This window comes from Morone saxatilis, unplaced genomic scaffold, assembly GCF_004916995.1.
Source record: "Morone saxatilis isolate NCDOM2014 unplaced genomic scaffold, NCSU_SB_2.0 Contig2, whole genome shotgun sequence".
Taxonomy (NCBI): Eukaryota; Metazoa; Chordata; class Actinopteri; family Moronidae; genus Morone; species Morone saxatilis.
Window position 1 is genome coordinate 20,368,620 of NW_023339762.1, and position 26,608 is coordinate 20,395,227.

The 26,608-nt window shown below is 41.1% G+C and overlaps 3 protein-coding genes across 4 annotated transcripts in view; all 3 read left to right on the forward strand.

Annotated features, from left to right (window-relative positions):
• Positions 1–3,103, forward strand: part of accs (1-aminocyclopropane-1-carboxylate synthase homolog (Arabidopsis)(non-functional)) — an 8,175-nt gene extending 5,072 nt beyond the window's left edge. For both annotated transcript variants that reach the window (XM_035665329.1, XM_035665330.1), the window contains 6 exons: positions 562–651; positions 759–804; positions 932–1,073; positions 1,437–1,579; positions 1,714–1,867; positions 2,172–3,103. In XM_035665329.1, the coding sequence (XP_035521222.1) occupies positions 562–651; positions 759–804; positions 932–1,073; positions 1,437–1,579; positions 1,714–1,867; positions 2,172–2,590 (994 nt within the window). In that variant the 3' untranslated portion in view covers positions 2,591–3,103. The remainder of the gene's footprint in view (positions 1–561; positions 652–758; positions 805–931; positions 1,074–1,436; positions 1,580–1,713; positions 1,868–2,171) is intronic.
• A 130-nt stretch (positions 3,104–3,233) lies between these two features.
• Positions 3,234–7,234, forward strand: si:ch211-256a21.4. Its single transcript, XM_035665331.1, has 4 exons — positions 3,234–3,931; positions 4,074–4,270; positions 5,596–5,787; positions 6,194–7,234. The coding sequence occupies exons 2-4, from the start codon at positions 4,078–4,080 to the stop codon at positions 6,472–6,474; spliced, it is 666 nt and encodes a 221-aa protein (XP_035521224.1). The 5' UTR covers positions 3,234–3,931; positions 4,074–4,077; the 3' UTR covers positions 6,475–7,234.
• An 11,568-nt stretch (positions 7,235–18,802) lies between these two features.
• On the forward strand, positions 18,803–23,901 carry rag1 (recombination activating 1). Its single transcript, XM_035665504.1, has 3 exons — positions 18,803–19,137; positions 19,226–20,358; positions 22,154–23,901. Exons 1-3 carry the CDS (start codon positions 18,803–18,805, stop codon positions 23,899–23,901), a joined length of 3,216 nt encoding a protein of 1,071 aa, XP_035521397.1.
• The last annotated feature ends 2,707 nt before the right edge of the window (positions 23,902–26,608 follow it).

Here is a 26,608-nt window from a genome sequence, read left to right on the forward strand (position 1 = left end):
TGTGTGTGTGTGTGTATGTATGTATTATATATATATATATATATATATATATATATATGTATATGTATATATATATATATATATATACTTAAAGAATATTAATAGATAATAAAGAAATGACTATTCTATTCTTGAGAAATCACAAAAAGAACTGATAAATGTTTCATTAAACCATACTGAGAGTAGTAGTACCGTAATACCCATCCCTATTCCATGTGTGAACTCTCTTATTTTACCGTGTGGAATATGAAGTGCTTTTGATGGAGTTTTATTACCCCTCTTAACCATCAGCATATTGTGAAGTGCAGCCATGTGCCAAAGAGTCTCCTGCATCATCTATTGTTTTCTAAATGATCTTGCCAGTAATTCCCTCCTCTGGCCTCTGCAGACACTGAGCTGTTGTAACCATAAACCACAGTGCCTTTACACTGACTAAGGACGGTGAAGGAACCATTTTACATTTATGTTGCTTTTGTTTTGTCATTATTAAGCATTCGCAATATAAAAACATGGTATGTATATATCTATATTGTCTTTCTCTTCCTTCCTTTCCTGCTTTAGAAATGAACTCCACGCCATAGTAGATGAAGTGTACATGCTGACGGTCTTTGATGAATCTGTCACCTTTCACAGTGTCCTCAGTGTAGACAGGTACTGCATGAATCTAACCTCTGCATGATTATTATATTGCACCCTTAATCATAACAATTGTGACTGAAGACAGCCTCTTAACTGCTAATGATGTGCTCTTATTTCAGTCTGCCCGACCCACAGAGGACGCATGTAATGTGGGGGATGAGCAAGGTACGCACTGTGCTGACTTTATATATCCCCCTTGCTGACTGTGCAGTGAAATGTTTTGTTTTTTTTTTCCAGCGGGTGTCACTGTGTTCACAGTCCTTTTCCATTTACTGCATCTTGTCATTTCTAGGACTTTGCAATGGCAGGAATCAGAATTGGCACCCTGTATACTGAGAACAGAGACCTTGTGGAGGCTTTGGCCCAGCTGGGCTCATTCCACGGTATCTCTGGAACCACCCAGCACCAGGTAGCACAACTTCTTCAGGACAGAGGTATGAACACCAGCTTCACATATGCTTTTGCTAACACTATGTATTAAAAAAATAATCCTCCTTTTGCTAAAGACCAGTCAAAATTCCCACTAATATCATAAGCTCTCTTGTACAAAGCAAGCGGTTTGTTTGACCGAGTTTAAATTCATGAATGGAAATTAGTTTGAATGCAGGCTTTTCAACAATTCAAACATGTGCTTCCTAGCGGTTTCCCTGCATTCAAGAGATATCATCCCCCCCTTTTCAGCTTCTGCTGATATGACAGGAGCACAGCATGGGGTTCTGGTGCGCATCATGCTGCACAAAGCCTTGTAACATTTAATTTACACTTATCTGTTATCACTTCACACTGTCATGTTCTAGAGTGGATCAGCAAGGAATATTTGCCTGAGAATAGATGCAGACTGAAAGCTGCTCACAGTTACCTGACAGGAGAGCTGCAGGATATGGGCGTCCCCTACCTGGACAGACCTGCTGCGCTGTATGTCTGGGCTGACCTCAGAAAGGTACCAAGATGTTGGGTCTGATATTTCAGTTCTTACTTGTGCATAGCTAATTCACATGCAAATAACTTCTTGGACACATCGCGTGTGCATTCCAGTAAGCTCGATGTGTCACTTCTGTCTCTCCATTTTGGTAGTACCTCAAAGAGTCGTCATTCGAGGAGGAGTTGTCTATGTGGAGGTGTTTCCTCAGACACAAGGTGGTTTTGAGCTGTGGTCAGGCCTTCTCCTGCTCCACACCCGGCTGGTTCCGCATTGTCTTCGCAGACCAACAGCACCACCTTCAGCTTGGTAAGTCCGAGTGTTATGTTCTTTTGAACTTTTTACTCCCACTCACTTGTTCAGCTGCTCTCCGTCTTAAATTGTGTGTTGAAAGGTCGATCAATTTTTTAGCTTTTTAAATAGCGTGTTATTCATTCCCCCTAATTCCCATTCTATGCCTTAAACTAGAAATTGATTAGATTGTATCTGTGGTTACATTTATTCAGTCAATGGTTTGTGTTATTTCAGCTCGTCTCCTGCCTCATGTCTTAAACAAGGTATTGTTTGGGTAATAGTTACTGACTTGTTCTGTTAATGGTTTGTGTTATTTCAGGTCTGAAGCGAATTAGGGAGGCTTTGAAAGAAATGGAAGGAAAAAACAGCAGCCCTGATTCACACTCTATCAAAGACGCCAGTGAGGAGAGCAAAAAGTCCGTGAAAGAGGACAGTGCAGATTCAGACAGTGCGGCGATTGTCAATTCAACATCATCACCCCAGAGCAAGTCATCCGACCAGCTGAAGGAGAAGGACAGACCTGTTCCTGACACAGACTCGCTGGCCACTGAGGAGTTAGTGTTGCTGGACTGCCAAGCATCGAAGCCCACAGACGGTTTGGATTCTTTAATCGGGACTCTCAGGCACCAGATCCACTCCTCTGATTGGCTGGAGAAAAACACTCCAGAGTTGTCTGCTGGAGAGGACCCAGAGATTCTTGATGTATTCAAGGCCCTGCTGCAAAGAGCCAGAAAGTAAGCTTAGGATAAACAGGCACAAATGTATAGCTGCCAAATTTCAAGAGGCAGCACTTCAGCATCCTCCTTACTCCCTGCGTCTGTGGTGAAAGGCTTGACACACTAACACCTGACACGAGGTAAAATCTGATGCCTGTTTATGAGTGAAGAGGGAGTATTAGCTGAGAGCAAACCATAGAGGGAAGAAGAAAAGTAATGCAGGCAAGGTCAGGATGAAAGAACAGGACCGAGTACTTTTCTATCTGTATCTTGAGGCCTTATTTTTAAGCTGCTAAGGGAGACGGCCTTGTGTTTTTGTAATCCAGACTCAAAAGATTAATGTTTATCTACTCAAATCATAAGTGAATGCCAAATGTAAATCAACCAAAATCAGCCATGTGCCATTCTTAAACATTTTAAGTCTCTAAATCTGAATTGTACACCTTTATTATTTGGTCATATGCACTTTATTTTATCAGAATGTCTTGTACTGTGTGTACAGTTAATGATCTGTGAATAAAGTAAAGAATTATTATGTCTGTATTTGACTATAATCTTTCATGTACATTAAATCTGAATCAGTTTTAACCAGTGGTAAATATCTTGACAGTTTTTATTATTAGATATCTTATTTTTTTTGTACAAAACATTCTCTGAAGGCATTTCAGTGGGACATTTTTTTATTTTATTTGGGTGGTCTGTGGGCGCCCTTCCGTTACAACAAAGGAAAGTGCAGGGGGAGGTACAGTAGTTATGTGACGAAGGGGAGCAACATCTGTGGTTGAAGATGCCATCTGACACATTGAGCCCCACTGTGATAAACAGAGAGAGTGGGATTTCCTTAAATGTTTTGTCATGAGTAATGACCTGCCGACACCCCCCCACACAGTTTCTGCATTTGACAAATGTCTGAGTGCTATGTTGCTGGTACAGAGTATCTCTCAAATAGCAAGGGAATTCAGACTTTTTAACTTCCTTTAAATGTGCAGTAACTCTATTCATTGTTGCTTGTTGTTGTTAGATACACAAACTTCTCCTTCCTCAAATATTGAATGACCGTTGCAGGTGCTTTCACTTTCCCTACAGTGCGAGTTGGTAGGTCACAGTGGAGAATTCACGGGGAAATTTAGCCGCTGGCTGGGGGAGTTTCCATTGCAGCAGAGGCGGGGTAAAAAAAGGGTTTGATCTACGAGTGAGGGCTTGTGGTCATGAGTGGTACAAGTGATATTATGTCAGTGTGCTGAAAGTGTTAGTACAGTAGGAGTTGTAGAGCAGTAAACATAAGTAGTTTTAATAGTAGTCTGTACAAAGATTACCTTCACAGCTTTGTTCCGGACACCTTTCTGTTCTCTACCAAACAAAGGTAAGACAGTACTTTAATTATAATTCTACATTCTAAAATTTTGAATTATATAAACTAAATAAGGTTAATTTTCCTTCTGTTACTCAACTTCAGTACACTCTAATTAGACATGTATTTCCTTCTGTCTCTCTCGGTTGTGTAGAAAAATGAAGTTGCTAGAGCTGGGGGACTCCATCAGTCGCTTCAGATTTTCTCAGTCCTTTGTGGGGCTGGCAGGTTGCCTGTGTGTGTGCTATGCGGTCTGGACACCATTTTGGCTGAAGGAGGGGGGACTCTGGACTGAGTGGAATAACACTAAAAGTGACCAGACCTTTCGCAAAGACGGCACTGTCTTCAATGGTGAGCAACGGGCCACATTCACCTCACTGACAATTCCTGAAGCCAGCAACTCTGTCTAAAGCTGTCACTCAGGGTTAGATCAAAGGTTTGACTGACATACAGTATGACATGCCAAATAAAATGTATGAGGCAGGACAGCATATTCAATGAAGTATAAACATGTCTTTGCTGTGCTGTGTTGATATGACACTGGTTCTGCTAGAGATAATCCTTAGGGAGCCGTTTTTACACCTCTGAATCTCTAAAGATCAACAACAGGAACTTTTGAAACATACTGGGTTGCAGATGAGCTTCTCGGCAGTAGTATGTAAACAAGTTTGAGCTTGCTTCTGTTGAGAGAAATGCATTCCTTGTATCTGCAGGAGCTCACACTTTGCTGAAGTCAAATGTGTTTAATCTTGGTCAGCTGAAACTCGGTCTTTGGCAGCTACATTTCTTGTCATTGTTCACTGACAGATATTAGGTCCCCTGTCAGGTTGAAGAAAAAGAAAGCTGTGTCAATTTTTTTATTGGAAGCTATCGTCAAACTCTGCAGTATCTGACAACAAATTCAGTAATAGTGGTTATAAACTGGGGGGAAAAAATGCCAGAGTTACACCAAAGGTATTAGAAAATGAATTAGTACAGTAACAGAAAACTAAACTGGAATCAGAAAGTGTAGATTATGATAGCTCTTATCACATGGAGAAACAAAATATCATGAGTGAAAGGACATTAAGTCCTCACAGGCAGTACAAGATAGGGATTAATCTAGAAAACAGAGTAACATTGTAAAAAGTAAAAGTAAAAAAAGTGTAAAATACAATAAGGTTAGCCGAACTGTAATTAATAGACATAATAGCCAGCTTGGTTATCAATAAACACAGAACAACTAAATCAAACAAATTACCAATTAACTGTCACAAAATGTATGTATACATATATACATATAGATATTATTTTTTAGATATTTGATGCTTTTATTATCTAAAGAGAAAGCAGGGAATACAGAGGGGGATGTAACACTGATACTGATAAGTTATTAACTTGTGTGCACAAGAGCCATATACTGCGTCATTATGTACTGTCCAAACACGCTTTCAGAATAAGTCTACTGTAGTGAAATTAGCTCCATATGTATGGAAACTACCTAGAAGTGCATGAACTCTTGCTTTCTATATTTTGGTTTCAATTGTAGGCAGGGAAATCCAAAGGAGTATGTCATCACCTCAACATGTTTCACTTCATCATGCTGACTAGTTACAGTAGAAACTAGTTACAGTAGAAAGCGAAGATCAGTCTAGTTTACCTTTCTCATATGTTCTCTGTTGGTTTGTGTCTTCCAGCGCTGGAAGCAGAGAGAGTATTTGGAGTCCTCTCCTTCCTCATGGCTGTGAGCACTGGTGCTCTGTGTCTGGTGTTTGCCCTCTGCTGGACATCTAAGACGGTGCGCTCCTACTCCAACACTCGCTCTCTCCTCATGGCAGGACAGGCGCTCTACCCCACCACACTGCTGCTGCTAACCATGGCCTCTACAGGTAACGCCACTGCACTGCTCAACCCATGTGAAACGCTTGTTTTCCTGAGTGTGTTACTTTATTTATAATTATTGTTGTTGTTTTGGGAGTTTTAAAATATATACATTCATTCCAAGTAGTAAAGTAGTAAAAAAAATAGCCCCATTTCCAATTAACCTCCAAATAGCCTCTTGGTTTGTGTAGTTCATATCAAACCCAACTCCCAGAAATTCTTTTATGTGCTAGTAATTTACATACCCTGCAGGAAAGCAGTTTTTAAAGAGACTTTTACTTCCATTGGAATTGCAGTTCATTATCATACAAACTCTTTTCTAAAGCTCCAGGCATGTAATAATTGACCTTAATGACTTCTTTCTTCTCCTCGCAATGATACTTGATTTGACTCCTTTTTCTCTTCTATCTACAGGTTTCTTCTTCCTCCTCAGCTGGTCTCTTTTCACTTATCAGCACCGGGAAGAAATCAGTCAAGACTTCTCCAGCCTCGGCTCCTCCTATTGGCTAGGGGCATTAGGGTGGGTTCTGCTGCTGGTGGTGGAGACGATAATCTTTATAGCTGAACAAGCTGTTGTGCCAGACATCCTACCAGACCTAGAGAAGTCTGTGGAGTCGTGGCGTGTTTCCTCTCAACTTAAGGCACGCTCGTTTAGCGATAGTTATCACCCAGGTTACAGTAAAATGACTCCATAGAGGTTCAACACCATGAGTGGAGTGCAGAAAAAAAGGACATGACAGAGAAAATGAATGTGAATGTGTAAGGTACACATTAGTGCACGCACAGACTCAATGAGAAACCAGCAATTCCTTGCTGCTGTATAGATCTGTACAACCAGACGGAATATTGATTAACTGTGTTTGGAGTTCAATGTTAGCTAAAGGAATTAAGATTCTGGAAGTCAGAGAGACTAAAGGCTCCGGCTTCCTGAAGAGCGCATTGTGACGGCCATTCTCCTGTTTGTTTTCAGTATTTGCTGATATAAAAAACACTAAAGACAGGCAATGCTGGCAGGGAAGATGAACTGTCTTCTGACAAAGTGATGTGCAGAATGTATAAGTTCTGAAGTTTATAAATCTTTGTCCAGGTTTGCCCTTTTTTATAAGTAGGTGCTGCAATGTAGTTGATGAATGTTAAAAAAGCATCATCTTGTGATGTTTTAAACAAAAGACAATCTATCTTTTTATTTTTTTTATTTTAAATGTTTTATTTTTTCTGTTGAAATGTGAGCTACAGGTTTTGTTATATGATGTATAGGGGCATCATGAGTATTGTCAAATACTACTGGCAACTACACATTGTGTTCCTTTTTTTGTTTTCTTATAAAATATGTCCTGTTTGTTAATGGTGAGCAATAAATAACACAAATGAGCATACGCTTTTTCAGGCATCAGTTATTTTATTGCCAATTATTTAATTATATGGATACCAAAATCTACTGCATGTACATGTTCAACCAAGCTAAATAAAAGTTTACATCATTGACAGTGTGTCTGTCTTAAAAACAAAAGGGTATTATCTGAGAATGGGAGGAATGAGAGCTCATATTTTGGAGTTAAGCCTGATGGTTCGCTGCTTAGACAGTCGTCCTACATCAGCCAACTAGGAATTGCATATGTAGTGAAGCAGAGTTTTTGCCAGAGTCCTACATCTGTCTCCTTTTTGAAACACTTAGCTCATGCATTTCCAGCGTACTGTTCCCAGCTCTGCAGAGCATTTGGACCACCACACAGCAGACTGCTTCCAAAGTCGTTATTTACTTTTCTCTCACACATCCCCAGAAGGAGAGGAAGCACTCCGATGCCGGACTGCTTATGTTTATGCTCTCAACCTGCCAAAGTGGGGGAGAATTAAGTGGCTCTGGCTCTGTTAATTGGGCGTTAATCAGGTGTTGCTCTAATTAAAAGGCAGTTCCGCCCTGTTGGGCCCTGGTAATGAGTTTGTTATTAAATCCACAGAGGATTTTTGTCTCTTTTTCAATTTACCAACAGGGTAGTGCTTAATTGCTGTGTAAATGAGGGGAATGTCCTTGAAGGTCGTCTTGCATCAGCACCCGATCCATGAACAGAATTTTTCTAAAGAGCTTCCCCATCCAAACTTCAAATCCATTCAGTTATGCTCTGTGTTGACCTCCTGCGTCCAGCTGTGCCTCTCAGCAGTGCCTGATATTTTCTCCAGACCTCATTTGCTAAACTGAGAAAGAAAGGTAACCCACTTTCCTTTGTGCATAAAAGTACTTTTAAAATGGATTTCCTTTTCATCTGAAGTTGCTGTTTATATCCCTTGATAGAAGCTGTCTGGGCTATTGAAAGCATGCAGTCTTTTATGGCTACCAGTGTCTCATAGACAAACCCTCCACTTTTCACCTTACACCACCAAAAGCGCTGCTCTTTCACCTTCCTGAAAGAAACGGACCAAAGGTTGAGAATGCCTTTAGAGAAAGACAGGCCAGATCAATGTGGAGATAGAAAGAAAGAGATAGTGAGACGTTTAGGCACAAAGGAAAAAAATTACAGATGAATGGTAGAAGATGTTATACACAGATAGACAGGTGGCCTGATAGACACAGAGAGATTGTGGGTACTGATTGTTGAAGGGCATTTGCTACAGAGACATCAATCAGAAGATGGCACCAAGATTGAGCAGGCCGCTGGCGTTTCCTGCCTGCGGCCTGCAGCATGTGTAGTACACAAGCTGGGCTAAACCACTGCTCTTCATATCAATTAGAGACCAATTATACAGCCATGTCCTACTAATTACGCTGCACTGACACTACGCCACCCCCCAGTATAAAGTGTGTGTTTCTCTTCTCTCCTGTGTGTCTGTGGTTGTGTTCATTGAGATAAATAAATAAACCTGCTGCCTGCCAAGGCGAAGCATCCTTAATCTGATTTTCAGTGCTGTAAGTTTATATTTTGGCAAAGAAAAAAAAAAGACCAAAACACTGTTGTGCTCTGCTTTACCTTTTGGTGGTGCTATTGTAACATCTATTCCTTTGTAATGAAATCTGGTGAAATGTGGGAGACTCTGCTCCCACTTGATGAGTAATGAAATCACAAAAAAAAAAAATCTGTGCATGTATGCATGTGTGTGTTTGATTTCTATTTGTGAGGTAGACAAAGAGTGATTAATATTCTCAAGCATATTTCAGAGGATTTTGAGCCAGAATGTGCCGGACTGCTCAATAAGTCAAGTTTTATTTGGCTCGGTCTGGGAGCGTGATGAATTATGAAATAAAGCGAGAGCTCCATGCTTTTTGCAGTTTTATTTCTCTGTGGTTTACATAATTCACTCAGAACATTTGTAGCTTTCCTGACAGGTTAATGCTGTTGGGTTCAAAGTGAAGACACTGAGGAAATACGCAAAAAGACAAGACAGCAGGGGAGAAACAGACATAAAGATGAGAGAAGGAGAGAACAAAGTACAAAAGGGGAGAGAGGATTTGAGATGTCACAAAATAGTTTCACACTGTCCCTGAATTCTGTACAGCAGTGTGTGGTGTCAGATTTGGATGAACTCTGTACCTTTCTCTTCCTCCCCATCGCTCACCACCAGCTCTCTATAGCCCTGAATGTTCTGATGTAGTCAAAATCAGAGTTTGGCCACTGCAGTATTGTGCCCTCCACTGCATTGTCATCAGTATAAGTGGGCACTTTTTGAAAATGGAAAAATCAGAAAATGTAATGTCTGCAGTCCTACAATTTCAGAAAAAGCAGACAGAGAGAGGATGTGGGGAGAGTACACCTTGTGTCCTTCAGTAGTCTTTCTTGCAGGGACCCGGTTCATCGCTAGAATCTGCAATGAGCCATTGCTCTTTGTGACTGACATCCCACCCAGACCACCCTGCTGATTACATTTGCTCAGCAGAACTGAGTGCAAAGAAGATGGACGGAGAGGGGAGAGACAGAGCTTGTATCAAGGGAAAAGAGTTTCTTGATTTTCCTGCACTTACATTCATCCATTTTCGATTTGAGAGTGCAGGTGTTTTTGCATAGTAGAACTCTCTTTGCTGTCACTGGTACTAACATTGTTTTTGTGTCTTCTTGAGTTTAGACTTGTGGATCCCTGTGTATGTATCTGCCCGCCAGTACCCTTGTTCGTAAGTGGTGTCGTCTCGGACATCTCAGTCCAGACAATGAAGCTGTAGTCCCATTCTCGTCACTCTATTCATCCCTCGCCAACTGTAGCCGCTCCCTTCTCTTATCTCTGTGTGACCAAGGAAATTAAATTACAAATATAATCACTTGGCGCCAGTTTCTTTAACAGTGTGCCTCTGCTTTGCATATAGAGTGTGCTTGCTTTGGAGACACATTGTGTGAAGTTACTTATTGGCCTATTTACGATAATGGGCTCTGCTCTACTAGTGGAGTCACACACACCTTTTCACACTGACAGTGAATGACACGAGGAAGTGAAGCGAGAGGAGGCTAAGGAAAAAAGGGGTATAAAAGTAAGACATTGCGACATGGTTGCAGCCAGATTTTGCACAGGTGAATAATCTAAAAAGCAATGAGGAGATCTGTGAAAATGAGGAGACAAAACACTCACTCAATCACTTCTTTGCTACCTAGTTTACAAACTTTAAGCACTATACACCTCACAAGGAGTAAAAAAAAGTTTTAGGGATGGTAATATTCGTCTGTCAGTTGGTTGGCCCAGTGTCTTTTTTTGACCAGGCATCCATGGTTTCACCCCTCGTTTGGATGGATTGCTGTGAATGTGTTTCATTTTGACATGAATAAACTGTAATACCTTCGATGATCCCCTGACTTTTAATCTAGCACCATAATTGTTCAGTGGTAATAGGTACATTAAAACTTGGCAAGCTTGACACTCTCCGGTCAACTACACGCTAACTTTCTATGAATGTCTGTTAAGATGTTATTTTGTCTTCTGACACCATGTTCAGTTGTTAATAGGCACACTGAAACCTTATCTGGAGGCTCACACAAGAACGACAGCTGCATGCATGTTAATCCCTCGGCTTTATTGTCCCCCCTTCAACAGTACACCTACACAAGGTTCCTACCACATATTTAACCTAATACTACAATAATCACTTCAAACATTAAAATTGTCCAATACTTTGGTTTATGACCAACTGCCCTTCAAAGCTAATGGCATTTATTCTTAGCTGTAGCCTACTTTGTGTTTAATGCTAATTAGCAAATGTTAGCATGCTAATACACTGAGCTAAGATTATGAACATGACGAAGATTAACCCATCTGCATGTTTGCATTGTCACGTTAGCATTTAGCTCTAAGCACTGTTATGCTTAAGTGGCTTTGCATGGCTGTAGACTCTTAGTCTTGTTGCTAAATATACCACAATGCAATGTTTTGCCTTACCAGACGTGTCATTGCCATTATTCAACACTACAGTGATGATAATTCACAAGCCTCCAAAATCTCAATTTACTGCTCGCTGATAGACTAAAGTGAAAGAGTGAACGAGGGAGTGATTTTGGGGACAGCATTATTCCCTCACTCACTTATGCCAACTGCCATCGTGTAGTTAGCTTACATCTATTCCACACACGTTAGACCATCTGACTGAATAAACAGACCACATCTCTCTCTCTCCCTGTCTCTATCTCTCCTGCAGGTCTTTCACAAAAACGGTAGGGATGAAAACCTGTGTATATTAGAATGATGTGCCTCCCACGGGAGCCAAAAGAGAAACTTGGTAAAGGAAGAGTGAGGGGAGTATGAATAAAAGAATAGCATTTTTATCATTGTTATTATGAGAAGGCCATCACAGGCCTCCCTTGCCTCTTTCATTATTCCCTATTCAGTTAGGAATTCATTTGGTTATGCAGAAGCTGTTATACTTGCCTGTACAGGCAGACCAGCAAATGAAAAACTGTATCAATGCCTTTGGATCTACCCAGTCCCAAAGCGCTCGCCGAGCAGGTGGATGGTGTATTTATTTGTGATCTTTATGTATTCTGTGCTAGTTAGTCTCCCCTCCAACTACAGGGACCACACGTTTGTCAGTCCCTTCCTGAGGCATCTCTGTATTTTGCTGCAGTGAACAGACGCTATATGCCCCTGAGTCAGGCTCAACTGCTCGATTCCTTTCAGTGTAGTCCAATCCACAGACTACATATGACTCTCTGAATTCTGAAAAAAAGATGGGACTTTCCCAACTATTGTTCTCAAACAATTATTGTATATGTCTGCTCCTGTGCTCATAAAGCCCATAGCTATCATCATCCTCACCACCAGCAGGTTACCGTGTGGCCAGGGTGGTAAAATAATGGCTCCCCGCTGGAATGTGTGAATCATTGCAATGACTAGTTGATAAATGCTCCACCACCCAGGCTCTGGCTCCAGTAGTAATTTCTCTCTCCAACTGGACTGGCTGCCAAATGACAACAACCTCCCTCCCCAAGCCCCCACCTATCCACAGCATCCTTTACAGCCCCTCCCTTCACCTCCTATAATTACTGTACTCTATAAGTTGGGTTTAGGACCAGTCACTCTAAATCAGCCTTGAATCACCGTGTGTTACTGTGTCCATTGTTCCCTTGTCTGAGCTCTGGCAGAGCTAGTGCAGAAAAGGGCACGGCTGTCCTGGCATTTCTTATAATGGACTTTGTAGTTAAAAGACAGGGAAATAATAAGCAGATCTACGTGTGGGAAAAGAGCTCTTTGTGTTTGGTGGGAAGTTAAGACCAGGGACAGTTGGAGGTTAGAGTTGACAGACAACAGCGCTGCTCTTTTCACACTCCTTGACACATAATGGGACCAATTTTTCTCTCTACATCTCTCCCTAGTGGCCATGATTTGCTCATTACATTGATGGAGGGGGACTGAGGGAGGGAGGGAGGAAGGGAAAGACAGAGAGTGACCAGTCAAGAGACAAATAGTGGGAAATGTAGTACTTAGAATTCACTATTGCTCTCATTTCATTTGAGAACTGTACGGATGTAAGCCATTTATTAAGGTGTTTAACAATTTGCCTCCCTTCATGGATGCTGAACGTTTGAAATCTTGAGTTGTTTGCAAGTTACTATCCCTCAGCTGACAGACCGTCTGTGTAAACTAGCACCAGACAGTTTGGGAAAAGAGGACTAATACATGGTTAAACACAACACAAATCCAGTGAGTGGATGTTTATGTGACTGGAGGTCCCCTGGCATCAAGGGGACTGCTCCTCAATCAGGGAAATCTACATTTAATTAACACAGAATTAAAGAGCATTGTTATTTTGATTAAAGACACTGGTCTTGATTCCCCGCTCTACTCTAGAGCTCCTGAATCCGGCTTACAGTTTAATTTCATTTGGTTTACTGCGAGTGGATCAACATCCATCTGGATTGTCTGCTCAAATGCAGGTCTCGTTTTTCAGAGGGCTGTACTGAAAACTCCAGCACAATCACACTATGTGTTCACTCTGCATCTTCATCTTTTATCTCTGCATCCTATTGACCTCTATGTGGCCTATCTTGTTGTTGTAATAAGATTAGTTTAATAATAATTTAAATTTTTTTTAAAAGGCTCTTAAAATGGACACTTGGACAGTTGCTATAGCTTAAGTTGTTCTCCATATTGTCTAAGTCACCAGAACAGAACCGATGAATGGAACCGGTCCAAAACCAAAATAACTTTGCTGCGCCTCAGGGAGAGTTTTAATGCAAGACTTGGAATGAATTAATGCGGTCCCAAGACTAGACTATCTAGTAAAATGAATATTTGGATAGCTGGACATGGAAGATACTGTGGTGTCAGGCTGTCAGTAGCTTGTGGGGGGTGTTATTTGTAGAAACTGTGATGTTGTGGTGCGTCTCTGCTCTCTGTTAAAGCTCCATCAGTCAGGATGAGCCAGCAACAAACCCAGCCGAGTCATATGGGGTCACACAAGGTCTCAAGACAGCATCACTCAACTCAGCTGTCCCCTGGCTGTCACTGTGTGATTATAAGCACGCTAACCTGTGGTACAGAGGAAGAGAGAGCCAGTAATTAATCACCTCATTGGAATAATCACATAATTGATTATTAACAAAACCTGAGGTGAAAGTGAGAGAAGAGGGGCGAGACAAGGGAAAGGAGACTTTGAGAGGGAGGGACAGGGGGAGATGAATGAGGGGGGATTTGAGTAGTAGGGTTTGGGGTTTGTTCTGGCAGGTAGCTTTGACGAATAGCTCTGCATTGAAGTCTACCTCTTTGAGTATTAATCTACCAAATCATGTCTCCGGATGAGGGATGGAAGAGGTGGACAGTGGGAGGCGACTCACAGAGAATTGGCTGTGCGAGGCTGAAGAAGTTGTTGAACGTGCTATGAAAATGCAATTAAAAATTTGCATACCGAATGCTCAGTATATTGCATAACGTTCAGTGGAAATATGAGAGCGAAATGCCCTCTTTACCCTGAATACAATCACAAAAGATGCCTACATTCTTCATGACATTTAGAAATATCATGCCGCAATTTTGGTCGGTCTATTCAAATGTGGACGATGCTGTGAGGAAGATACCGACGCTGCTGTGGAATTCATTTATTGCCCATTTCTGCTATTGACACTTCCCCTTAAGCTGCTATGTGACTTGAGCTGTCAGAGGGTCTTTTTTGGACCTTTGGCTTACATAGTTCTGCCTGGAAGGCTTGATCTCTTTCCCCCTTTCCTTGTCACAGCCCGCAATCAGCCTTAAGCCCTTTTGTGTTCTCCACTCTGAGCTAAGCCTGTTATCCTGTGCAACTCCTTTACACAAGATCACTACTCTATCCCCCTTCTCTGTCTTTCACCTCTTACACCTTCCCTCTCATTCCCTTTCTCTGTCTGTCTGTCTCTTTGTTTTACACACTCAGACCCAAAAGTAATAGTTCTGAAGTTTCTCAAGGATGGATTAGTACGACTACTTTATATTTATTTAGTCTTGTTCCTGGGCGTCACCTACACACCAGCACAGACAACACAAACTGACACACTGCCCCTCCCAAGTCTCTTTTCTCTCCACCTCCCCTTTCCTCAAACACATGTACTGCCCCTGCCATATTCCCACTCCATACTGCACACACCTGCAATGCGCTCATATATACACACACACACACATCGCTGATGTTGTTTGGATTTATCATATTAGAAAAAAACACCCCCTCCCAGTGCAAGGTGTCAGTTCACTGGTGCATTGCAAACTCCTGTATGTCCTCCTAAACTGCAGGCTCTAGTCCCCCAGGATCTGCTCCTCACATTCATAACACCCCCGCTCCATGCCAGGTGGCTGTCTGCACAAGTCCTCTTCCCCATAAATCAGACTGTCTTTGAGTTGATCAATAACAAGTCAATTAGCAGGCGCTGAGAGATGAGGGTCTCAGGGGGTCACTGCTTGTTTGTCAGGCAGACATCTGCAGCTCCGTCCCTGTCTGCCACGGAGCTAGGTGTGTCGTTTACCTTGGAAACCTGTGGCTGGCTGGCTATCATAAATCTAAATATCAACTATAAATACGCTTGGAACATCTTGCTACAATCCATCATTTGCTTGTTCTTGGATATGTAATGTATCAAGCATTGTGTACTTCAAATCTCCCAGCTGTGTCTGATGGATTTGAATAGGCCTGGAAAAGAACACTTTTTGTCACTATTTGCTCTTCAGCATTTCTTGTGAATATGTATGCTTGTCTCAACAAACAAACAAACAAAAAAACCCTACTATTGCTGTATAAGGTCACACTTGACCATATGCACCAAATATAAGCTGCAATGCCTGCCAGTATTCATCCTGCTCCCCTGTTAAGTTGACAAGAGTGGGAGAGACCCAACTGTTGTTTGGTGCCCACTGACTGTGTATCTAATGACTTGGCTGGCAAATCCAACACAACAGCAACAGGCTCCTGTGGCGAATACACCAGATTAATCCCCTGGATAATTATAAACAAGAATGATCTTGGGCAAATACTCCCCATACCTACTGAGATATTACATCAAATGATGCTGTCTAATTAAAACTCATTCTGAATAGTGACAGAGACAGCATTTGGAGAAATGAATGAAATATGCTGACACTGTAGAGTGAAGAACTGGAGATAAAAACCACAAGGGGCGAACAGTCACACAATACATGCAACACAATGTAGTTACCTTGGAATAAAAAAGAACATATATTTACAGATATTTTCTGGCTTGTTTGACCCACACAATTTAACACTGCATTATGTAATAACTCAATATATAATACATTTCCCTGTGTTTTGCAGTAAATTATTACATATTGTGGTTGTTATTACAATTAGAGTTATTGCTCTTCTCTATGATGAAAATCTAATACTGCATTGTGCATTATGTAATAACCAACCAAAATGGATGTCTTCATCTCTACACATGTTTATTTTCAACAAGACACCATCAAAAAGCTTCAGTTTATACAAAATGCAGTTCATAAAAAAGTTTAACTCCCACATTTTGTAATAGCCACCACAATATGTAATAATTTATTACCAAAAGTGGGAGTTCCTCTCAGTTTTTATTACAAAATGCGAGCATTATTACATAATGAAGTGAAAATGTATTACATTTTTCAGAGTTATTACATAATAAGGTGGTACATGCCACTACGCACCCCTGTAGGTTTTCTTATGTTGCTTTGCTTCTCACTTCTTAAAATGGTAATTGCCAGATGAACACTGAGACTCCAGCAGCTAATTGGTATTCAACCTAATATGACTCACTTGCATCGCTGCCTTTGTCATTTTGATTCACAGCAGTCACCACCTGAATTCCTGGAGCATTACTCACAAACACTGAAAGATGATGAAGAGGCAAGGGAAAAGTCTCAGTGATACAGTAATTATCATGTCAGTAATAACAAAGTCATTTTGTCATTATTATTGTTAGAGTTATCATTATTTTCTATTTTTGTTCATTGATTTCTGCCTTTTTGATACTGGTTTTAGTTTTAATCTGTCTAGCTCATATATCACCCTATTCTTACCCTTACACATAAAAACTGCTACCTCTACACCCACATAACATATAATTAGTGCTCCTGTCAACAACTCAAATAACCCTTTTTGATATCACATATATGAATGTAATAGTTTTGTCTTGATGCCTGGATCATCTACAGACATCGTGTCTGTTTAAGATGTTAACATAAACTTTCTATGTTTTAATAGATCACACTAATGTAAGAAAACATGACTAAAAGACACAAACAGTAACACCTTCCACAAAATGTGTCCTCATTAGAGACCTTTGGAACACCTGAACACGTCTGACAGTCAAAATGACACAAATGACCAAAAATCATCATCAGCATTAACAAGTTGCTGTTGCACTGACTAGTAATCAACTCCTAAATTCATCCATGTATTTGTTATATCTGTGTTTAAATGTTTGGTTTTAGGCAAATTCTAAATCTGTTTTAAAAAAAAGTACAATATAATGTTAGGCAGACTTTCTGTTTATCTGTGAGACAGGGAAATGCATTCATTCCATGATCTGTTGTGTCTCTGCACTAGTAGACCTTTCATAAGTTTAACAGTATCTGTCTTTCTGGCAGAGAGGGGCCACCTGGATGAGGTGAGCCAGCAGATGGATATGAAAAAGGGGAGATAAAAGTGACATATAAGTGTTTCCAGCTGAGGATCAGTGTGGTGTGGTAGAAAGTTGCTTGTTTGGGGTATGCTGTTGGATTCTGTACACACACATGTTTGCAACTGTGCTTTGGGGTTGACCTTGTTTTTTTTCAAATCAGCTGCCTGTATCAGGTGTCAGGAGTTGACTGTTGGGATCCCACCAAAGGAAGGGTATAAATACAAGACACAAGGAGACAGACAGGAGTAATCCCACTGTATGGAGCCACAACTCCTGCCAACAGATGCTCCAAGCTGTGACAGACTCAAACATATACAGTATATGTAGAGTGTAGGGCCTGGCTCCAGGGCTTCCCTTGTGCTCCCATGCGAAGAGGACCCCCAGGGGAGCTGACGCCAGCTGAGACTGAAAAACAAGGTAAGAGCCCAGCTGACACACATGCACACAGGCTCAGCTGTTTGTCTCAAAGGAGAGTTCAGCATGTGAAGAACACGGAGAGCAAGGAAATGAAAAAAACTGGCAGATTCAAGCCTCCCAGGGAGAAAGGAGTATAGCGATAACACTGAAAGATGGATACTCGGAAGATGCTAGAGTGTGTGCACTATAGGTGTGCAATGGTAAGATTGCCTGATTGCTTTATTGTCTGAACTGGTAATGGAACCTAGATAGTCTGGGAGAAGATGAAATAAGGTCTATCAATGCAGCTGTATCATTGATCTTACCTGTGCCATACCATCAGAGTGGTTGGCTGTTGAAATACGACTCCTAAATTGAACAATGTTGTGTTAGAATAATTCTTTATGATCTTTATTCAATATGATGTTTTCTGGTTTTCTTTCCCCTCCTGTTTGGTCAATATCTATGTATTATGAAATAAGTTTCCTGTGTCTCCGATTTTCCCCCCGCATTTAAAATGCCAGTTGGAGGCTCCCGGGGCTCCAATTCTCTCTCCAGCCAAGAAAATGACTAATATAAATGATTGACAGTCTTGCAGGGATAAGGTTGCCCATTTAGCAAACTCGCTGTGTCAAAGGAAAAAAGTCACAATGGCTCCCCTGAGCGATGGGATTGGAGATGAGAGAAATGAAGATTTTGCTGCTGTATCGATCCCCCAATGCTTGTCTCATGCATTTTACACAAGGTCTAAATGCCACTTATGGTATAATACAGCGTTCTAGGTCGGGGCTCACTACACTCTCCTCAGTGGGATTTCAGGATACTTGGTGTATAAATTCAACAGGAATCAAGTAAATCTGTTGGATTGTGTCATGGGCTCAACGCTGAGAAGACACTGGGGATGTCTGAGCATTTGAACCTTCAAATCTTTTCTCTGTATCTATTAACTGGTCTCTCATGGACAGATGAAATTATTTTCATACTTTTGTGATACATCAAACTAAGCTCTCCTCTCCTCTCCTCTTCTCTCCTCTCCTCTCCTCTCCTCTACTTTACTCTCTTCTCCAGGGTGTAAGGTCTAAGTTGAATCATGGCAGAGGAGAGCCTGGAGACAGATAACCCCAGATCCTCCATGCCGGCTGAGCTCCATCATCCCCACTCTAAGTTCTCTCAGTGGAAGTTTAAACTGTTTAGGGTGAAGTCCATGGAGAAGGCACCACTGCCCAGTGAGACACAGCCTGAGAAAGGAGCCTTGTTAGGGATCCCACCTCCCGCAGCTCTCAATATAGAGTTAGATAATGGTGCTAATCCAGGGAGTGTTATGAAATTGTGCCTAGGGGGAAAAAGCAAGGAAAATGTGGAGAGCCCGAGCCGGAGGGTAGATGTGAAGCTACAGGAAATGGACACCCATATGAACCATCTCAGGTGATCAAATGTCACTATACTACATAAACTACAATATTATATGTATTTCTTTCCTAGATTTTGACAACATTGATTTTCCTTTATAAAGGTGCTTCTGCCGTCTCTGTGGAATGGCCTTGAGAAAAGTCAAAGGACCAGTGCACGATGTTCATGGGGATCTGGATGAAGTAAGCAAAGGTGCCCTCCGTAGAATGGGCTGCAAGTTTGCACGCTGGGCAGAGGTCATCCTAAAAGTCTTCAAAGTGGATGTGACAGAGGACACAGAATCTGTCCACCCCCTTTCCTTCTGCCATCGCTGCTGGATGGCTGCCATACGAGGAGGGGGCGTCTGCAGCTTCTCCAAAACAAGAGTCCCTGAGTGGAGACCCCACTCTTCCCTCTGCCACCTTTGCTACCCCAGAAAACCTTCATTCCAGCGAACTAGGAGGAAGAGGAGGAAAGCTATTCCAAGAGCCCAGAGCCTGGCAAAAAGGACCAGATGGGACCATAGTGACAGCATTTCAGTTGGTGAGAGGAGGGTTCTGAGACCATTTGGAGACCGTCATCATGGTCCTGTGCTCAGGGCCTGGAGGAAACCCAGCACCCAGAGAGAGCAGTGGGTGAAGAACATCACCCACTGCCAGAAAGACCACCTGAGTGTCAATCAGATTTCTGAGAAGCTCCCTGTAGATTTCCTCTTTTCTTTCACCTGCCTGGTGTGTGACCACCTGCTCTCTGATCCAGTCCAGTCCCCCTGTGGGCACCTCTTCTGCCGCAGCTGTATAATAAAATATAACTACGTTCTGGGACCTCACTGCCCGGCCTGCAACTTGCGCTGTACCCCTGATAATCTCACCTCGCCTGCCAAAGCCTTCTTATCAGCCCTACAATCCCTGCCTCTGCTCTGCCCCAAAACTGGCTGTGGCAAGCAGGTAAGGCTAGATTTATTTAAAGCTCACAGTGCAGACCATGACCTGGATGAACAGGATGCAAACAAGCAGTCATCAGAACTTGACAGCTACCTGCTAACCAATAAAGGAGGAAGACCCCGTCAGCATTTGCTATCCCTAACACGTCGTGCCCAGAAGCATCGGCTGAGGGATCTGAAGAACCAGGTGAAGGTGTTTGCAGACAAAGAGGAAGGTGGCGACCTGAAGTCTGTGTGTCAAACTCTGTTCCTACTTGCGCTAAGATCTGCGAATGAACACCGGCAGGCAGATGAACTAGAGGCCCTGATGCAAGGTAAGACGCTAGTATAAGGCTTTTGCTCAATCAATTTAATTCTGTTCAATTCAGTAGGCTTTATTGGCACGACTTTTGACACGAGCTGCCAAAGCTCAGCTACGATCTTGACAGTGTTAAAGAATGTAATTAACAAAAACAATGTGAAGAGAAATAGTAATGAAATAAAATAGATAATGAAATAATACATATATATCTCAAGTACATAAGCCATCAAGTTATTATTTAATCAAATCAAGTCATTATTAGTAACATTTCAGTGTGACAAGAAAAGAAAAAATAAAACAAACAAACAAATAGAGATGGTGTAGTGTATAATATAATGTGTATTTATAAATGTGTGTCTATATATGTCTATGAGTTTATGGCAGGAAGTGACTTATTTGGCAGCCAACACTGCACATTCTTTCTTTTCCCCCAGAACAATGGGTTTTCCCTTTCTGTCAGACTTCAGAATTCAGGGCTTTTTTTTTTTTGGAAAGAATTCCTCCCCAATTTATATATATTGGACATTCTGTTAGAAAGTGTAATTCTGTCTCTACAGCTCCCTCATCACAGTGACAGCACAGCCTGTCTGCCTATGTCAGCCTCTCTCTATGGTCACTCTGTACATTCTCAATGTCTCTCTCAGGTTGTTATCAGTTACCGTTGTGTGTGTGTCTGCAACAGTATAGTGTATGTTTAGGGCCTAATATGTTTACAGCTTATATCGTGACTGTGTAATATCATTCCAATAAGCAATGCATTTATCTTTTTCTTTAGCTATAATTTGGTTAGAGATGTGTTTTTTGTGGTGTCAGACAGCCTCAGGACCAATTGGCTGAGGGGACTCCTTTCTACGAGCAACTTTTGGTAGGCGAGGGCTTTATAATGGTAACAGGCAGGGACACTTTTTTTTATATGGCTTCAGAAATTGTATATTCAGAAGTAAAGGATATTGGCCTAATTTAGCCCTGCATGCATTTAATTTGTACCCTGAGAATACTTTTGCACAATTCCGAATGACAAGAAAGAGGGACACAAACAAATGGAAATTATGATAGTGTTTTCTCATTAATATTTCTGCCTACCTCTGATGAATACAGTCATCTCATAAATATTCCAATTGAAACGTTCACTATTTAGGAGAGAGAAGAAAGTTTTCTTTTTGATTGAAAAGCATTTAATTATTGTCCATCTCTGTTAATTGAACCACCGCTGTTACACGCTCAACCCCTTTCTGATTCTCTCCCACCCCCACTTTCAGTCTGTTTGTCTGTCAGTCCCTCAGTCTCACACTCCCCTTAATGCACAATAACAACACTTGTGAAGGGGCTGTTAGAATCAAAACAACATCAGCAGCTCTTGTATCTGCAAATTACACAGACAGCAGCATCCTCCTCTCTGGGGAATTGAAGCCAGCTGGTGTCTGTTTTCATCTGCAGCCAATACATCACTTTTGCCAGCTTCACTGATTCACCCTCTGTCCCCTTATAACATTTGGAAATTAGGAAATATTGGATTTTGTAATCATAGGCTTGTGGGCTTTTGACAATGATACATTCACATTTGGGTGTTAAATGTGTGATTCTCTCTGTCTCATAGTATAAATGACTCCAAATGCAGGATATCAAATGAGGAAATGTTCGATACTGCAGTTCTTTTCAAAGTACTAGAAATGGGCTTCCACAGTTTGGTGTTAAATAATTCTCTTCAAGCTTTTCTTCTGACTTTACTTTTTTCTTTTTTAATTTAGCCTCTTTCTGTCTCCCTAAAACTTTCTCTCTTCTCATTTTCTCTCTCTCTCTCTCTGCAGGCAGAGGCTTTGGGTTGCGTCCTGCTGTGTGCTTGGCCATTCGGGTGAACACTTTCCTGAGCTGCAGCCAGTATCACAAGATGTACCGGACTGTCAAAGCCACCAGTGGCCGCCAGATTTTTCAGCCCCTGCACACCCTGCGAGCTGCAGAGAAGGAGCTTCTCCCTGGCTTTCACCAGTTTGAATGGCAGCCAGCTCTCAAGAATGTGTCTACATCTTGCAATGTTGGCATTATTAATGGGCTCTCTGGATGGGCTTCCTCAGTGGATGAGTCCCCAGCTGACACCATCACTCGGCGGTTTCGCTATGATGTGGCACTGGTGTCAGCATTAAAGGATCTGGAGGAGGACATCATGGAGGGGCTGAGAGAGAGTGGGATGGAAGACAGCGCTTGCACCTCAGGCTTCAGTGTCATGATCAAGGAATCTTGTGATGGCATGGGAGATGTCAGCGAGAAGCATGGTGGAGGACCAGTTGTTCCTGAAAAGGCTGTACGTTTCTCTTTCACTGTTATGTCTGTCTCTGTCCTGGCAGACGATGAGGAGGAAGAGGTTACCATCTTCACGGAGCCAAAGCCAAACTCAGAACTGTCCTGTAAGCCCCTTTGCCTGATGTTTGTGGATGAGTCAGACCATGAGACACTCACATCCGTCCTGTGGCCTATAGTTGCAGAGCGTAATTCCATGAAAGAGAGCAGGCTCATCCTATCTATGGGTGGACTACCTCGCTCCTTCCGCTTCCACTTCAGAGGCACGGGATATGATGAAAAGATGGTGCGTGAGATGGAGGGCCTTGAAGCATCAGGGTCCACCCATATCTGCACTCTTTGTGACTCCAGCCGGGCAGAGGCATCTCAAAACATGGTTCTACACTCCATCACCCGCAATCATGAAGAGAACCTAGAACGTTATGAAATTTGGAGAACCAACCCCTATTCTGAGTCTGTGGATGAGCTGCGAGACAGAGTCAAAGGGGTCTCTGCCAAGCCCTTCATGGAGACTCATCCCACGCTGGATGCATTACACTGTGACATAGGCAATGCCACTGAGTTCTACAAAATCTTCCAAGATGAGATCGGGGAGGTGTTCAAAAAGGTCAACCCCACCCGGGAGGAACGGCGCAGCTGGAGGGCAGCCCTAGATAAACAACTGAGGAAGAAGATGAAGCTTAAACCGGTAATGAGGATGAATGGGAACTATGCCCGCAGGCTAATGACCCTGGAGGCTGTGGAGGTGGTGTGTGAGCTGGTGCCCACAGAGGAGAGGAGGGAGGCCCTGAGGGAGCTTTTAAGGCTCTACCTACAGATGAAGCCTGTGTGGCGTGCCACCTGCCCAGCCAAGGAGTGCCCTGACCAGCTGTGCCGCTACAGCTTTAACTCCCAGCGCTTCGCCGACCTCCTCTCCTCTACTTTCAAATATAGGTACAATGGAAAGATAACCAATTACCTGCACAAGACCCTGGCCCATGTGCCTGAAATCATAGAGAGAGATGGATCCATAGGAGCATGGGCCAGCGAGGGGAACGAGTCGGCAAACAAACTGTTCAGGCGTTTCCGGAAGATGAATGCTCGTCAGTCAAAGGTTTTTGAGCTAGAGGACGTGTTGAAACATCACTGGCTCTACACCTCCAAGTACTTGCAGAAGTTTATGGAAGCTCACAAAGACTCTGCCAAAGCTCTGCAAGCTAGCATTGACCCAGTAGAGAGCCTGGAAGATGAGGACATGTCTCTGGAAGTTGTTGATTTTTGATTTGTCTTTTCATGTGAAGTCTTAACATTTTATTGATTACAAGATAGTTGTATAATGTTTTAATTGCCTTTATCAGTAATATGGGCTTCTTTACAAATTCTTAATATGCTTTCTATACCCACGGATTTATATTAAGAATAAAAGAATAATGGAGCCAGAGGCTGGACTTAAAGCCAAGATTTATCTATGATTTTTCCTTATTTTGTTGTGGTTAAGGTATATTTGCAAATAAAACAACATAAACAATACCCTCTATTGTTGGATATACAAAAGACTTTTTGATTGAATAACAAGTTTCTTGCACTTGAGTAATTTTGAAAATGTTATGGAAAATAATAAAATAATGGAAAATAATAAAATAATGGAAAATAATTCTCGCTTTTTACCTTTTTTTCTTGTTTACCTCTTCTTGTACTGTACTGCCTTGTTGTTGAAACATTCTTCACATATACATTCACTTTACCCTGCTTTCATAGCAGTTAGTTACTACAGTGTACAGGTGGGACAGCAGAGGAATATAAGAAACACAGGTTTCTTTTCTCTTACTCTAGCAGCTTACTCTTTTTTTTAAATCTTTACCGTCTGTGAAATATGGAGCAGTTTATTGTATTGCAAGGATATGACACATTTATGAATTTATATAGAGAGGATATTTATGGAAACAGATGAAAGCGCTGTAAGTCATGGAGGGAAATTGTGTTAAAAAGACCACATTTGTGGCCACTGTATTAATATATCATTTGAGCTGGAGCAAAATGCAATCACAGAGACCCAAATGTTCTTTGTTTCATGAGTGCCCTCTGAAAAAGATTACTTTAGTGCTTTATCTTAGGATCCCTGAGGGGCAGAATAGATGCCAGGTCACTTTGAACCAATTTTTATCTCTTTTAGTTTTTGCACAGTGGAGAATAGATGATACTTATTCGAATCCTTCACATAAAATAAAGCATATACTGACCTTTTTGTTGATATCATAAAAATACAGTATGGTCCATTACGAAGCCTAATACCCCATGGACTCTCCAACAGGCAGGCATTTTTCTTAAGTTCTGTATATAACCTGGCTCTTTTTCTCTGCTGATATTTCTCCATTGCCGTGGTTGACAGAGGAGAGGGATGAGCGGGAGCTAGAAAGACCTGATATAAACTGATTTGTTGGCAAGTTTATTTGTTTGATTGATTGATTGATTATATTTGCTGTTTCTGCCCTTACAATTTTGAATTGTGACAGGCAATTTAGTTTTCTCATTTCATTGAATGTTTGATTTTATTTTACTGTCATACGTTTAACCACATGACAGCTGTAAAATATTCACATTTCATCCATAGTTGTCACAGCCCTACAATAATATCATGTTTTAGAGTGCATTATATTGCAGCAGTTTTTTTTGCCATTATGAATTCCATTTCCAAAATAATGGATGATGGATGATTCACTGAAATGTACTTGTTCAATGTTCACCATGTATTTCCTCTTTTTTGTTTCCATATTACACTAAATATCAGGTAAACTGTTTACTGGGGTTACAGAAGATTTGTTTTTAGATGCTATACAGTATTCAGATATTTCTGCTGTATTTTCACAGAAACAGCCAACTTGCTTACCTTTTAATAAGTTATGGTGGATGGAGTTTGTACTAGTTTGTCCTTGTTTCCTCAAAAATAAATAAAGTTAAAATTTGATTTGATCTTTTGGTTTGTTTTTATTGAGCAAGTTATATTTGATTTTGCTTTTTATTATGCATTAATAGCACCAAATTCAGGTACATTTGGTCCTGGAAGACTGCACTCATAATTACCTATTTTCACTGTGGTCCTGGAATACAAAATAACAATGAACTGTTACACAGCTAATGAAAATGCAAAGTAGAAACACAGCAGAGAGATATGCTAAAGCTTCAAGATTTTCTCTCTCATAAAGATTGTGAAAGCCCTTTAAAACGATCTAACTGACTGCATATTTATTTATGTTTTATTATTATGTATAGTATATTAGGTATAATTCAATTATGATGTATTCATTTTAAAAACAATTTATGAACATTTGGCCCTGGAAGCTAATGTTAGAAAGTCTTCATTTAATGCTTCACTTTCACTGTGGTCCTGATGGAATACAAAACAACTTCAAATTGACATAGATAACTGATAAAAGTACAAACTAAAAGCACTTTCAGAAATAGAAAAATAATTGTTGTCACATTTTGTTTGTTTGTGACAACACATTAGAAATAAACAGGTATGAAGACATAGAATTTGAGGCTGTTTATTGTTTATTGTCATCACAAATGTCACATCATATCAATATGTTTGGTATTTTTCATTCAATTTATTATACATTTAATTGTAGAAAGTACTGTAAAAAGATTGCAGCTCTATTGGCCATGGAAGAAAATGTTAGGTAGGTAGGTAAAGTCATTTAATGGAATACGAAATTAAAAATGGACTGTTGTACAGTTAATAAAAATACAAACTACAAAACACTGTAGACAGACTAAAAAGGTATGTTTTATAAAACAATGTAAAATTGTATTGAAAATATATGTCTTTTAGACATGAAATATCAGGTCACAATTGTATTGTTTATTCACATATTGTGTATTCTTCATCATCATCATCATCGTCATATACTTACTTAATATAAAACAAGACACCTCTTCATGACATTATTAACAGTGACCATCTACACACGCCATAACTAAAACAGGAT

Coding starts and splice junctions, on each gene's coding strand:
- si:ch211-256a21.4 (XM_035665331.1), top strand. CDS start 4,078: ATGAAGTTGCTAGAGCTGGGGGACTCCATCAGTCGCTTCAGATTTTCT. Junction 4,271..5,595: donor AGACGGCACTGTCTTCAATG/GTGAGCAACGGG, acceptor TGTGTCTTCCAG/CGCTGGAAGCAGAGAGAGTA. Junction 5,788..6,193: donor GCTAACCATGGCCTCTACAG/GTAACGCCACTG, acceptor TTCTATCTACAG/GTTTCTTCTTCCTCCTCAGC.
- rag1 (XM_035665504.1), top strand. CDS start 18,803: ATGGCAGAGGAGAGCCTGGAGACAGATAACCCCAGATCCTCCATGCCG. Junction 19,138..19,225: donor ACCCATATGAACCATCTCAG/GTGATCAAATGT, acceptor TCCTTTATAAAG/GTGCTTCTGCCGTCTCTGTG. Junction 20,359..22,153: donor ACTAGAGGCCCTGATGCAAG/GTAAGACGCTAG, acceptor CTCTCTCTGCAG/GCAGAGGCTTTGGGTTGCGT.